Source organism: Bos mutus, chromosome 22, assembly GCF_027580195.1.
Source record: "Bos mutus isolate GX-2022 chromosome 22, NWIPB_WYAK_1.1, whole genome shotgun sequence".
Classification (NCBI taxonomy): Eukaryota; Metazoa; Chordata; class Mammalia; order Artiodactyla; family Bovidae; genus Bos; species Bos mutus.
In genome coordinates, this window is record NC_091638.1 from 17,229,173 (window position 1) to 17,245,133 (window position 15,961).

Sequence of the window (15,961 nt, forward strand, 5' to 3'; positions counted from 1 at the left end):
TAATTTTTTAGAAAAAGTTTATTTGGCTGTGTCAGGTCTCAGTTGCTCTGCAGCGTGTGGGATTCCAACTTCCAGACCAAGGCATGAACCCACATCCGCTGCATGGCACAGCACATTCTTAACCACTAGATCGCCAGGGAAGCCTCTCACTATCTGATTCTAAGGCTGAATCTTTATAAACTGTGTTTGATGAGATCCAAGAGGGGTGGGGGAATGGGAAGAGGTATCTGGGATCTGGTGACCCCAGGGTTTAGCTACAGGCTGAGGGAGGCAGTGAGGGTGGCTGGGAGATTAAACTGGGGGTGGGGGGGGACATTTCTGAATGGGTCATGCAGCCTGGCAGTATAAGGAGGGTCCCTGGAAGATTGTAGAATATTGCCAGAGGGCGTCTCCTTCTCCACCTGTAAGACAGTGGGAAAGAAACAGTTTTGCTATTACAGGAAAGAGGCATGCTAGGAACTGGCAGGTCATCACTGGCAGCTTAGAACAGGGGGCAAATGATAGAAGAGCAACCTGCTACAATCCGGGGGGTGCTTTGCCAGTGCTGGGGGCAGAACACATTTGAGGTAGGGCTGTCCTGGAAGCCTGTAAAGAAGGGCTTGGGCAGAGAGTCCTGCTAGCCTGAGCACGATGCACTCTACGGGGGAATGTTTCACTTTCTCTGGGTCCAAAAGGATTTTGCAAATCTGATGATGATGACAAATTGTCTCCGGATAAAAATGTACATGCCAGAGTTTACCTATATCTCCAAGTCCATCCACAGATCCCTTTCCAGCCTCAAATAACATCCTCTACTTGGAAGAGACCAGCCCAGTAATTAGGAGTTGCAGCAACGGAGTGTCCATTTTCGGGTTGAGGACCCTCAAGATTCCAATGGTATTGGGGGAGGTCTGATTCATGAGCAAACAAGTGAGGGGGGGTGGTGGCTGTTTTGAGTTTGACCAGCACATGTTACCATGTCCCCCTCCATCATTCAAGCTGCGGCACGAAATCTCACTCTTCTATTATTTCTATTAAATCTTTTTCAGGCAGACACATATCCCCTCATGAGCTGTTGAGCTCTGAGCTCTTTTCAAGGCTCAGATTCTTCTTTCTGCTCCCCAATTTCCCCAAATCCCCTTGATCTGTCCCTGTTTTTTTGGTCTCAGAGGCAGCCACACCCAGCCCAGGGGACTCATCAGGTGGAGGAGGATGGGCAAGCTGGCTGGCTTCCCAAGTGAAATACCAACCTCCACAGGAAGGTCCTGAGTGCTGGAGTTGGGGGAAGCCGTACCCCACGGGCGGGTCCATGTCTGACCTTGCTCCTGGGTTTCACGGCTCCAATGCACAGGCCACCATTTCCATACTTCAAGCTTAACTCTTGACTGAAAAAGCAGGATACACTCTGAAAGCTATCCATTTACCTAATTAGGGGTGGCCTCTAATGTTGCATGAGGAAGATGGCTCTGTAGGATTTATAAATTTAGTACCAACTTTGGCACGTAGAATAAAAGCAGCTGATCTCTGCTCCCCATTTATTAAGGGAGGAAACAGAGAGAAAGAAGACCTGTTCCAATTTTAATTTTCTAAAAACCAGATACAAGTGATGGTGGAGAAAATGGCATGTGAGAACAGCTTACTCTTAAATGCTTGAACTGAGTTTTATTAAAAAATTAATAATATATCTTATTTAAGCCTATATGTCCCAAGATATTACTATGTCAACATATAATCACTTTTTAAATTATTAATATTTTACATTTTTTGGATTAAGTCTTCAAAATCCAATATGTATTTATAATTACAGCACATCACAAGTAGGATGCTTTATTTTCAGTGTTTAAAGGGTAATGTAGTCCTACCTCAAAAGAAAATTGTATTTAATCGAAAAAAATTGTACATTGCTTCAATCAGAAAATGGAAATTAACTGAAATGAAACAAAATCAGACGTTTAGTTCCTAAGCTGCCCTAGCCACAATGGACTGAGTTTGGAAGGAAGCAGGAAGTCGGCACTTCTGAGCATACATTCCCCGGCTCAGCTTGGCTGGGTATGTTGGCAGCAAACACTGCTGTCACCAAACTCGTTAGGGCCTGCTGGGAGACCCACCTGAGGACAAGATGCCCACCTCACAACAGAAGACCTTCTCCTGTTCTTCCCCATCTCTTGATCCTCAAGTTCATAGGTCTGCCTTCCCCACCCACTGAGCTCCAGGGTGACAGGACTGTCTCAGTCACCTGTCCCCCTACAACCCAGCACAGAGCCCACTACTGTGTAACCCAACAGCAGTGTCTTCCTAGAGAGCCTGCCCACACCAGCTGGGTAGGCAGCTGCTAGACACTGGGAGGATAGCAGTAATAAGACACGGCTTCTGTCCTCACAGGGATTACAGAAGAGAGGAGATAGCAGACTTATTCCTATCAAACACAATAGGAATAAAATGTACATAAGAAGGTATTAAGCCAGTGAACACGACTGAGTCAGGGGAAGCTACAGGGAACACAATGGGATCACATCAACAGACAAAAAGGTGCAAAGGGAGAAGAAAGCAGGATGAATGGTAAAGCCCTTAACATCAAAGCCTCCTCAAAGTAATACCACCCCTGCCCCCAAACGGAATTTGCTGGCAGTCCAGCAGTTAGGGCTCTCACGCCTTCACTGTCGATCAAGGCCTGGGTTTGATCCTTGGTTAGGGAACTAAGTAAGGTCCCACAAGCCTTGGGGTATGACAAAAAAAAAAAAAAAACCTCCAACTCTTCACCCTCCTCTGAAATGTGTTGCCTCGCGGCTCTTTCTCTCAGTCTCACCGCAATTTCCCAAGTGCATTCTGGAAACTCCCTTCTCAAGGTCTGCAGAGTGAGAAAGGACAACACCACACAGATTCCTCTGCTTCAGGACTTCTTAGAGCCTTTCCTACACTGACGTACACTTGCCAATGAACCTCCTGAATCTGGAGCTTGGGGGTCAGGGTGAATCTAGGGTATGATGTCTCTCAATCTTATTTGAGAGGGAATGCTTTGTACAAGCATATCCTTAAACTACTGTTCTATAGAACACACTGTGGGAAGTACTGGTTTGAGTGTTTCCTACATAATTTCTAGTGGGAATAAGTAAGCTTTAAGAAGATCAATTTCTGGAACTTTACTTGCAGACATACTTTCCCCTAGAACAGACCAACCCTATGAAGTCTGTGGCTTCCTGACTCACCTGTCACATTTGCCCTTCCTCCATTTACGAAAGATTGGCACAGGAGAGGAAACAGACCTACCCTATGAAAGTCTGTGGCTGCTTCTCCTTTCCTATCTCCTCCTGTCACATGAAGGCACAAAAGGAGAGGAATCAGGCTAGCATTTCTCTCTCCCAGTGCTGTGCCCCAGCCCTTGCCTGCATGCTAGGAGAATGGACTAAAGTCCCAGAGGCGCCAGGACCACAGCACACACAGGCACCTACCAGATGAACAGAAGAGAGGGCAGACATTTCTGCTCTCCTCCCCTCCTCCAAGCTATTGGTCTGCTTCTTCTAGATTAATCTTTCTCAAAATGATATTTGTATTCTGTATTTCCCTGTCCGGAAGTCACAGAGGCTTGTCTGGCAAATGCAAACACCTCAGCCAGCATCCAGCCTCCTGCATTCAGCCCCTTCCATCCTCAGCTCCGCCACCTACCTCACTCCCATCAGGTCGTCTCCCAGCCTTTCTCATGCCTGCCTCACTGTACGCCCCAGGCAGCTACCTGCCTGGGATACCCTCCCACTCTTCTGCCAAAGCTCGTAGCCTAGTCCCGCTCACTTAATGAGGCCATGCCTGTCAGTCCACACCACTGCCCGTCTTTAGTGGGTTCCTCTGATACCACACTATGTGGCACCAAGCTACAGTGTAGTAACTTGAGGGCGTTTTGCAGTAAGTTTAAATCTCAGCTCTCAAGTTGTGTAAAGTAAACTTGGGGAAGTTATTTAACCACTTTGAGCCTTCATTTCATCTGCAAAATGGGAATATCTAATACATCAAAGGATTATTAAAAATAGGTGAAATGAGACCCTATTTAGGTACCAAATTAACAACACTCAATGGAATATAAGCTTGATAAAGGTGCAAATTTTTGTTTATCATATATGCTGAGGTACCTTAAGGCCTGAATATGATACATATTCAATAAATACTTGGTAAATTACACTACTGAAAGGATGGACAAACAACTTATCTGATCTAATCTATTCACAAACTCGTGATGTAGGCGATTATTTTTCCCATTTGACAGAGGAGGAAATGGAGGTCTTGCACAGGCAGGAGGCAGCAGAGCCAGGATCAGAACCTAGGCAGCAGGGCTCCAGGACACAGGGTGGAGTCCTCTGCTATGACCATCCCTTGCCTACCTAGAATCACCCTTGAAAAAAGTGGTTTTGGAACTGGTCTGATTCTCTGGCCTGCTTCCCACCACACCAGGCACCCCGTAACCACCCTAACTTGTCTGGCAACAAGACAACTGTCAGTTTAGTTCAGTTCAGTCACTCAGTTGTGTCCGACTCTTTGCAACCCCATGGACTGCAGCATGCCAGGCCTCCGTGTCCATCACCAACTTTCAGAGTTTAGTCAAACTCATGTCCATTGAGTCGGATGCCATCCAATCATCTCATTCTCTGTCGTCCCCTTCTCCTCCCGCCTTCAATCTCTCCCAGCATCAGGGTCTTTTCAAATGAGTCAGCTCTTCGCATCAGATGGCCAAAGTACTGGGAGTTTCACCTTCAATATCAGTCCTTCCAATGAATATTCAGGACTGATTTCCCTTAGGATGGACTGGTTGGACCTTGCTTTTCAAGGTACTCTCAAGAGTCTTCTCCAACACCACAGTTCAAAAGCATCAATTCTTTTGTGCTCAGCTTTCTATATAGTCCAACTCTCACATCCATACATGACCACTGGAAAAACCATAGCCTTGACTAGACAGACCTTTGTTGGCAAAGTAATGTCTCTACTTTATAATATGCTATTTAGGTTGGTCATAACTTTCCTTCCAAGGAGTCAGTGTCTTTTAATTTCATGGCTGCAGTCACCATCTGCAGTGATTTTGGAGCCCAGAAAAATAAAGTCTGACACTGTTTCCACTGTTTCCCCATCTATTTGCCATGAAGTGATGGGACCAGATGCCATGATCTTTGTTTTCTGAATGTTGAGCTTTAAGCCAACTTTTTCACTCTCCTCTTTCACTTTCCTCAAGAAGTTTTTTAGGTCCTCTTCACTTTCTGCCATAAGGGTGGTGTCATCTGCATATCTGAGGTTATTGATATTTCTCCCGGTAATCTTGATTCCAGCTTGTGTTTCTTCCAGTCCAGTGTTTCTCATGATGTACTCTGCATATAAGTTAAATAAGCAGGGTGACAATATACAGCCTTGATGCACTGCTTTTCCTATTTGGAACCAGTCTGTTGTTCCATGTCCAGTTCTAACTGTTGCTTCCTGACCTGCATACAGGTTTCTCAAGAGGCAGGTCAGGTGGTCTGGTATTCCCATCTCTTTAAGAATTTTTCCACAGTTTGTTGTGGTCCACACAGTCAAAGGCTTTGGCATAGTCAATAAAGCAGAAATAGATGTTTTTCTGGAACTCGCTTGCTTTTTTGATGATCCAATGGATGCTGACAATTTGATCTCTGGTTCCTCTGCCTTTTCTAACATCTGGAAGTTCATGGTTCAAGTACTGTTGAAGCCTGGCTTGGAGAATTTTGAGCATTACTTTACTAGCGTGTGAGATGAGTGCAATTGTTCGGTAGTTTGAGCATTCTTTGGCATTGCCTTTCTTTGAGACTGGAATGAAAACTGATCTTTTCCAGTCCTGTGGCCACTGCTGAGACAACTGTACACTCTGCATTAAGCCAGGTACCTCCAAGGGAGGGAGAGCGAGGCTATGGGGAGGTCTTACCTTGCCCTTGAACAGGATCACTGGGCAGACAAACCGTCCTCTGCACCTGGCTGTCTTGCTGCGATTGACGAGGTCCTGCAATTTGCTCACCTGCACAGTGCTCTGAAACCTAACACAAGGCAAGAGAGGTAGGTCAGGCTGCTTGTGCATGAGTACTGTGTAAGCCATGCTAGGGGTGTGTGTGTGTAAATATTCATTTCAAATCGAATAAACGCTCAGATTCCTAAATTCTAGATCACAGACATTTTAAGCTTTTCAAGAAAAGAAAAAAAAAAAAGCTAGATTATAGGTACTAAAACTGAAATCATCCTGATTTCAAAACCTTTAAGATCAAAAGGTGCTCAGTTTTTCACTCCAAAAGTAGGACAAATATGTTGAGGACCCTCTGGCAATAACGGGGCCATCTTTGTGATCTTTCAGAGGGCAGGATATGATGAAGTTCACATTCCACATGGTTATAAGCCTCTGATACATTATCAACATTTCAACCAACACTAACAGTCTAAAATGTCAACAGGGCAGGGAATGCTGGAGCAAAGGTGGTGAAAAAGAAGCTATTTGTGGCCTTGAGAAGCATGGAAGTTAACACACCCAGCTTCTCAAGGCCACAAATAGCTTCTAGAACACACACCAAAAAAACACATTTAGAAATGAGTTTAAGCAAGTCACACCTATAGCACACCCTTAAAATAAGGGTCTACTGTCACAGATTCACCCACTGAGTCTTAACAAAAGGCTCCACATCAGCCAGTAAGAACTTCTGGTTCCAAGAGAAACAGGAGGCAGGAAGTTCAACAGTGGGAAGCTCTCCCGACTATGCAGAGTAATGGAGGAAAAGGAAGATAGTCAAGCTCCTTCCTTACAAGGGTTGAGTCTCCAGGCTGAGTCCAAGGGCATCATCCCTCCTACATCCCAGTCCTGCTAGTGTCATTGCATGACATGTGCACACAAATACCTGTTTCAGAATGAGTAAGTTCAGTGACTCCTAAACACCACTGGTACCTTTTTAAGCATATCTAAATTCTGTTGGCATTAATAAAAATATAGTCTTCTGAAAACACTGCTGATTTCTTAGTAGCCTTCATAGATATATTCTCAAGCTAGTTGCTAATAAAATAACTACTATCAAGTGAGCATTTGAAACTGAAGTTACAACAAGGTCTTCAAATAAAAACCTGATATATGGAGTGTAGAAAAACAGTTCTGATGAACCTATTTAAGAGAAGACATGGAGACACAGACATAGAGAATGATCTGGTGGAAACAGCAGGAAGGAGAGTGTAGGACAAACTGAGAAAGCAGCACTGACATATATATACTATCACATGTAAAATGGATAACAAGCGGGAAGCTGCTGTATAACACAGAGAGCCCAGCCTGGGACTCAGTGACGACCGAGAAGGGTGGAATGTAGAGGTGAAGATAGGCTCAAGAGAGAGGAGATATATATACATATGTTTGTGCATGCACGTGCGCGAAGTTACTGCAGTCATGCCTGACTCTTTGTGACCCCATGGACTGTAGCCCACCAGGCTCCTGTCAATGGGATTCTCTAGGCAAGAATACTGGAGCAGATTGCCATTTCCTCCTCTAGGGCATCTTTCCCACCCAAGGACTAAATCAGCATCTCTTATGTCTCCTACATTGGCAGGCAGGCTTTTTACCACTAACGCCACCATATATAATTATGACTGATTTGCACTGATGTAAAGCAAAGACCACCAGAACACTGTAAAGTAATTATTCTCCAATCCAAAAAATCGAAGGAAAAAAAAAAAACAAAAAAAAGAAAAATAAGAATCAATTAGATTCGAATAATAGAATAACTGAAATGAAAAAATACAGTAGAGGGAATCAATACCAAATCAGATGATACAGAAGAACAGATGAGCAATCTGAAAGACAGTAAAATAAAAATCACCCAATGAGAACAGCAAGAAAAGTTTAATGAGAGGAGCTTAAGAGACCCCTAAGACAACATCAAATGTACTAACATTTGCATTATATGAGTCTCAGAAAGAGAAGAGAGAGAGGGAGAGAAAAATTATTTGAAGAAATAATCAGTGAAAAATCCTCTTATTTAGGGATACAGGTTAGAGGCACAGGAAGCATAAAAAATAATAATAATAAAAAAATAACTTGGACCAAGTTTGGTGATTGTAGAAAGAAAACAAGAGGATAAAGGAAGAGGACTTAAACTTTCCATGGTGTATGTTTCTGTAAGGTATGATTTAAGACTTTTTCCCCATTTTTATTAAGCATTTTGTTTTAAATCACAAATTTATTACATCTTTACCATAATTCAAATAGATAAGTGACTACATAAGACTCTTTTTCTTTCTGTTTTTTTGGTTGCACTGTGCAGCATGCAGGATCTTAGCTCCCTGACTAGGGAGTGAGTGGTCCCTGCAGTGGAAGCTCAGAGTTTTAACCACTGGACCACAAGGGAAGTCCCCATGTTATTTTTACGACCAAGATTTTTTTCTTTTCTGAAGGAAGGAAGAAGGCTGGAGTGCCTCTTCACAGTACGTACAGAGTGCTATGCTTAGTTGCTCAGTCATCTCCAACTCTGCGACCACATGTACTGTAGCCCACCAGGCTCCCCTGTCCATGGAGAGTCTCCAGGCAAGAATACTGGAGTGGGCTGCTATGCCTTCCTCCAGGGGATCTTCCCAACCCAGGGATGGAACCCAGGTCACCCGCATTGCAGGTGGATTCTTTACCATCTAAGCCATGAGGGAAGCCCAAGAATACTGGAGTGGGTAGCCTATCCCTTTTCCAGGGGATCTTTCCAACCTAGGAATCGAACTGGGGTCTCCTGCATTGCAGGCAGACTCTACCAGCTGAGTTACCAGGGAAGCTGGCACAGGCCAATCAGTCAGGCCCTAGAAAAAACATGGCTCACTGGAAACCAAGTTCTACCACCTTTCCCTCATTCTGTGAAATAAAAAGGCAACTGAGTTCAAAATAATTGCCTAATTAAACTCAGATGCCAAGAGAATATAAAACAAAATACACATAATACTGCTTACATTAGTCTTCCTCCCACCTTTTGGTGGCCCCAGGTCATTTGCACAGATGAGATCAGCACTATCTGCTGAGTTAAAAAAAAAAGTTATTTTTATTTATCTGACTTCATCAGATCTTAATTGAGGTATGTGGGAATCTTTAGTTATGGCATGCAAAACCTAGTTCCCTGACCAGGGATTGAACCCAGGCCCCCTGCACTGGGAGCTCGGAAGTCCCAGCACTGCTTTAACTGACTCTGAGCTCACACCAGCAGCTCTAAATGCCTTGAAACCGCATTTGAGTCTCCCAGGCTAAATACTTCCATTCAACAAACGCTCCACAAAAACGAAGGAGAGAACATGCCAGCATTTTCAGCCTCAGGGTTCTGGGCAGTCTTATGTGGAGGAAGGCACACTTTTTTCATTAGGCTAGCTGGTGCTTTATTGTCCTGGGTCCCCTACTCAAAGAACCAATGCAGTTTCTGTTCTCAGTGGTTCCTGTTTTTATTTTTATTATTTCTTGGCCTTAGAATCTTTCTCTTAACATGCTAAGCACTGGGCTGTGTCTGACACATGATACTTTTATTCGAAGGAATGAAACTGGGCTATGTATTTATGTTTGTCTTGTGGGACTGAGCCCTTAACCTGTAAGATCTGAAGCTATCTCTGGGTAGATGGTGTCAGAGTTGAGTTGAATTGTAGAACACACAGCTGATGTTTGAACATCAGTGGTATGAGGGAACCCCCCTACCCTATGCTCACATACCAGTGGGAATTATCAAGTGCAGGATTTTAACTTTGTCTCCCAATGCCTCACCTATACCTGCCCTAATTCTGGCCTTTGTTACAATCATTGCTCATTTATTGGTCTGTGTTACCGACCAGACCTAAAGGTAAGGATTTCATATCTCTGGCAGGGTCTCCAACTAGATCCCTGAGATGTGGCCCATGGCAGCAGTTTGTCTTGCTGATAAACACACATCTTGGCCATTCAGACAGCCCCATCCAGGCTTCTCTTCCCAGATGACGGGCTAAACTGGGGAGGTGGATTAATAGAACCAAACCACTTCCTGAATCCAGTTCTACCCTGTGCAACTCAGTCTAACTAGTGTCATAGTAACACCAAATCCAGGCATGTAAAGCAAAAAGTTCTATTTCTCACCTACACATGCACATATTCCCTGCTCTTCAACAGACATGGCCCACTTAGTATCACCTTGAGGCCTTGCAAGAAGTGAAAAGTAAAAACAGACTATAACTCCTCTAGGGTTAGCGATATACTGTGGTGGTCCTGGCCTGGAAAGAGAGACTCTGCTAGGCAAAGTGGAAGCTTCCTGGCAGTGATAGAAAGAAGAGGCAGGCATACACGTGCTATGATCTACATACAATTAATTCCCCCAGTAAGTTCCTTTTTCTCAGGGAACGCCACCTCGACCTGGTTAGAAGGCACACTTACATGTCTCCCATCTTACACATGAGCAAATCTGTCTATGTGAAAGCCCTCTCTGGCTCCCTGTGGTTCCAGGTTATAGCAAAGGAGTCATCTAGGAAGCTCTCTGTGATGTAGAAATTCTGATTTAGGGCCCCTGGAATCTGTGATTTCAATGAGTGCTCAGAGGGTACTAGCCCAAGAACCACTAACACCCGCAAGTCTGCATTCCTTGGACCAATGATCAAGACCCTATACAAGCTAGTCCCTAACTAGGGACATTTAAGGGACATTTCTACTTGTCTGTGCAATTCCAGCTGAAAGGCATCTCCACCACAGGGTCTCCCCAAACACACACACGAGGCAGGATCTACCCTTCTCCCCAACTTGTCTACAGCAGCACTTCTCCAGCCTCTATGTATGTATGGGCCATCTTGTTATGCCATGATTTTGATTCAGTGGCTCTGGAACCTAGGACTGAGAATCTCTAGCCAGTGAGCTCTGAGCAGTGCTGTGAGCAATGATGGCCTGCTGCACCCCATAGAATGACTCTACTGTAGCCTTTCTCATAACAGTGCTTCCCTGGGGCCAGAGTTTCAGATATTGTTGGCAACACCTCCTGGAATTCCCTTAAAATCAACAGCAAGCAGGAAGTCTAGCAGAACAAACTTTGAGATCAACATAAAGCACTTCCTAGAGCCTTATAAGCCTCTTGTAAGTACTTATTATTACTTATAAGCCTTATAAGTAATAAGCCTGATCACTTATTAGTGTCCAACAACTGCTATGCTAAGTCACTTCAGTCGTTTCCGATTCTGTGCGACCCCATAGACGGCAGCCCACCAGGCTCCCCCGTCCCTGGGATTCTCCAGGCAGGAACACTGGAGTGGGCTGCCATTTCCTTCTCCAATGCATGAAAGTGAAAAGTGAAAGTGAAGTCACTCATTCGTGTCCGACTCTTAGCGACCCCATGGATTGCGGCCTAATAGGCTCCTTCGTCCATGGGATTTTCCAAGCAAGAGGTACTGGAGTGGGGTGCCACTGCCTTCTCCGCCAACAACTGCTACCGTTTACTTACTGCCTACGGGCTGCATCCTGTGCTGGGTGCTCTGTGTCACTAGTACCTGGTGAACTGTTACCTCACAGAAAAGCACCCGGGCTTTGGTAGGTCCTCAATATACAGCAGCACTTATTTCTAACTCTTAGAGCACACACATTAAGCTTGGAATAGTCCCATTTATCAGCAGGGATTGCACTAGTCACTTTTGTAAATAGAGATAGAGACTGATGAGGAAACTAAGAGCCAAAGCAGTTCAACAACTTGCCCAAGTTAGTGATGCAGTCAGCAAGTACACTGACCTCAAGCTTTAAGCTTTTGACCTTTAAGCTCTATACATGTACGTACCCTTAAGCATGTCCGCAAAGCATACCTCCCACTCACTCTTAAAAAAAGGAAACGCTGAGGTTTAGGGAGGTGGGGCATGGAGTCAGCTGTCTTAGGACAATGACTGATAGGGTGGGAGTAAAATAGGAGACCAGGACTGTGACTTTCAGCTTCTTCTTCTATGCTGTGCTATCAGGATGCCAACAAGGCTTAACATCTGGGAAAAGCGAGTCTGCCTTGTCCAATGACAGACTTTCCTGACCCTGGGGATGAGATGTCAAGGCCTTCCCAGAAGGGGATGCCTTGGTGACATGATGCTCACGTGTCTTTCTCCTTCTCCGAACTCTCATACTCCAGGAACACAATGTGCTGTGGGTAGTGGCCACAGATATCCCCATTCACATTCTGGATCACACTATAACAGTAGTCTCGGCCAAACAGCTCCAGACACCTCTTCTCAATGCGTTCAACCTGCACAGAGGAGGAGATATGAACATAAAGAAGATTCTGGGATTCAGAATTAGGCGGGTCCCACCCTGGAGAAATCTCTGGGAATAACCTTTCCCTCTATAATTATAATGCAATACAAGGAAGAGACCTGTTGCTAGGTCATAGGCCCTCAACGTGCAGTTCATGAACCCATGTAATAAACTTTGGTGGGGGCAGGGAGGGACTCTGAAGCCCTCAATGTTGTGGTGAAACTGTGTTTCTTAGGCATCCAAAGAGAGGATTACACCTTTCACGAGATTCTCAAAGGGGTCCACAGGCCCTAAGTATTAAGAACCTTTGCTCTAGGTTATTTTAACCAGCATCAATACATTATCTTCCTTTGGCTCCAGATGCTTCTCAATTCTCCAGTCATAAAACAGTACCCAGAAGCTCTAATTAGTGTAATGAGTAGAAGCTGCAGACAAAGGTGTCTCCTTACAATTTGCTTATGAAATAGAAGGAACAGCTCCCTTAAAACTGCTCTTATTTTGCTAATTTCGGGAAAGGCCCCATAGAAGAAGGACATAAAACCCGCAACATCTCAACAAGCCTGCAAAAGATCAGAAACTTTAGCGCCAGCTGGAGTGAAAGTCACACATAACTTTTTACAACACTGATTTTCATGCGTGTGTAAAATGAAAAGAGGCCCAGGAAAACCACTGACCCTGTAACCACCCAAAAGATCAATGGGGTGGGAAAAACTCACAGGAATGAGGAATCCTCAAATTTGAAGGGACATGAACATCATTAAGAAGCCTATTAAAAATTACAAATTCCAGGTTCCCAACCTCAGAAATACTAACTCAGTAGGACTGGGTGGGACCAAGTAACCTTTATTTTTAATAAACACCCCAGGTGATGCTGATGGTCTGGAGCCAAACCAGAGTTTCATGGCCCTGCATGGAAGAGAATTTCACTGGAAAACCTGATGCTAAACCTGCCGAAAGAACGTGAGGAATCAAAGATGGTAGGGTCAGTAAGATTCCCATCAGACTGCCAGGCAGTGCCTAAGATGGAAATGGCGTGACCACACTGGAAGCTTTCCAGGTCTAGCAATAAGGAGACTGAAGGGAATCCCAAGGGTAGAAAAACAGAGAAACTAAGACTTGCTTTTGATAAAGGAATAGAGTGTGGTTTGTCTTCCTACTCTATGGGAGAAGGAAATAAAGGGATGGATTTAATTCTAAGTCATGCTGAGACTGTTTAAGGAGGCAACACAACTCGGTTTACCTCTTTGCTCAATTCTGCACCAGCCCTCCAGCACCTTCACTCTAATCTCTATCTGACTTGCAGAAATCCTCTAGCCTTTAAAAAGTAGACTTGAGGGCTTTTGTCCCCATACCTGATGCAAGAGAATTATCCCCTCCCTTCGGCTCCCCCTCTCTAATCTCTGAACTTGGTCTCTCAGGGCTGATCCCTGACCTCCAACCTTTCTGTCTCAAACCAAAATGTCGTCCTTCCTTGGTTCACTCTGACCCCAGTTCCTCTTTTCGGTATTTAAACCCGGACCCTTACTCTCCAAGTCCAGACTCTGGGAACTTCCCTCTCTTTCCGTCCTCTCACCCCTGACCTCAGCCTTTCCTCAGTTACTTCCCAAGGCAGGGACCTTCTCTTTCTGCTCACTGCTGCTCCGTACTCACCTTAGAGCCGCCCGTCCCACTGCAGTCTTTGGCCCGGTACTGAGTCCGGGAGAACTCCTCCAGCAGCTCCCCGAGTCCTGGCTCCTGTGGCTGTGGGCTGCCCGAAGAAGCCGAGGACCCCGCCGAGGCAGCAGCGGCGGCCCGAGCGCCAGCCATGGCCCAGCCTCCCGTCCCCTTCAGCGCCCCGCGGCCCCCTCAGCGCGGCTCAGCCCGGCACATGGCACTTGCAGGTACCAAGTACAAGTCCAGAATCTCCACAGCCGCCTCAGCCGCCGCCTTCGCCTTCCACTTCCGGTCCCGCCCCACCCAGACGGATGTTTACTCCGGCAGTGACCAATCGGAGCCCAAGACTCGCGTCCTGCCCCAAGATTACCCGCCCACCCCCCGACGCGGAGCGGTCCAAGTGGTCTCCGGGGAGGGGACTGCGGCCACTCGCAGAAACCTCCTGCTCCGCCCCACGGGGTTTCCTCCGGAAAGCCAGGCTAAACCATTGGGACTGCGTGGGGGGAGGTGGACAGCGCGGGAACTAGGAGGAAAGAACCACGGAAAGACCGCGGAAGAGTGGAACGAACCATTACCGAGAGAGGAGGATGCTGCAATAGTCAACCCAATTTACTGAGGGAAAAGGGAGGGGAGGGACGGATCATGACTGGCTTGAAATTCTGTTAAGAAGCCCCATATTATTTTTCTTTTTTTAACAGACCATTTCAAACATTCACAGAAATGGAGAGAATAGTATAATGAACCCTCATATACATTAGCTGCTGTTGCTGCTGCTAAGTCGCTTCAGTCGTGTCCGACTCTGTGCGACCCCATAGACCATAGCCCACCAGGCTCCCCCGTCCCTGGGATTCTCCAGGCAAGAACACTGGAGTGGGTTGCCATTTCCTTCTCCAATGCATGAAAGTGAAAAGTGAAAGTGAAGTCGCTCAGTCATGTCTGACTCTTCGCGACCCCATGGACTGCAGCCTACCAGGCTCCTCCGTCCATGGGATTTTCCAGGCAAGAGCACTGGAGTGGGGTGCCATTGCCTTCTCCAATACATTAGCTTGTGTCAACAATAATCCAAATACTATCTATCTATCCTGTTTAGTCAATCTTTCCCCATCCAATAGGATTGTTTTAAAACACATCTCATTATTTAATCTGTGACTACTTCAGTATTTATAACAGATTAGTACTGTTCAGTTCGCTCAGTCGTGTCCGACTCTTTGTGTGTCCGACTCTTTGAGACCCCAGGGACTGCAGCACGACAGGCCTCTGTGTCCATCACCAACTCCTGGAGTTCACTCAAATTCATGTCCATTGAGTTGGTGATGCCATCCGACCATCTCATCCTCTGTCGTCCCCTTCTCCTCCCGCCTTCAATGTTTCCCAGCATCAGGGTCTTTTCAAATGAGTCAGCGCTTCACATCAGGGGGCCAAAGTATTGGAGTTTCAGCTTCAACATCAGTCTTTCCAATGAATATTTTAGACTGATTTTCTTTAGGATGGACTGGTTGGATCTCCTTGCAGTCCAAGGGACTCTCAAGAGTCTTCTCCAACACCACAGTTCAAAAACATCAATTCTTCCACACTCAGCTTTCTTTATAGTCCAACTGTCACATCCATACATGACTACTGGAAAAACCATAGTCTTGACTAGACGGACCTTTGTTGGCAAAGTAATGTCTGCTTTTTAATATGCTATCTAGGTTGGCCATAGCTTTTCTTCCAAGGAGCAAGAATCTTTTTAATTTCATGGCTGCAGTCACCATGTGCAGTGATTTTGGAGCCCAGAAAAATAAAGTCTGCCACTGTTTCCCCATTTATTTGCCATGAAGCGATGGGACCATGATCTTAGTTTTCTGAATGTTGAGTTTTAAGCCAGCTTTTTCACTCTCTTTCATCAAGAGGCTCGTTAGTTCTTCTTCACTTTCTGCCATAAGGGTGGTGTCATCTGCATATCTGAGGTTATTGATATTTCTCCTGGTAATCTTGATTCCAGATTGTTCTTCATCCAGTCCAGCGTTTCTCATGATGTACTCTGCATACATGTTAAATAAGCAGGATGACTATATACAGCCTTGACATATTGCTTTCCCTATTTGGAACCAGTCTATTGTTCCATGACCAGTTCTA

General features: G+C 45.4%; 1 protein-coding gene across 6 annotated transcripts in view; it reads right to left on the minus strand.

Moving 5' to 3' along the window:
* Positions 1-14,138, minus strand: part of MTMR14 (myotubularin related protein 14) — a 44,581-nt gene extending 30,443 nt beyond the window's left edge. For all 6 annotated transcript variants that reach the window (XM_070360219.1, XM_070360216.1, XM_070360217.1 and 3 more), the window contains exons 1-3: positions 13,841-14,138; positions 12,034-12,182; positions 5,891-5,999 (exon numbers count right to left, since the gene is read on the minus strand). In XM_070360219.1, coding sequence (XP_070216320.1) covers positions 5,891-5,999; positions 12,034-12,182; positions 13,841-13,996 — 414 coding nt within the window. In that variant the 5' untranslated portion in view covers positions 13,997-14,138. The remainder of the gene's footprint in view (positions 1-5,890; positions 6,000-12,033; positions 12,183-13,840) is intronic.
* Positions 14,139-15,961: the final 1,823 nt, after the last annotated feature.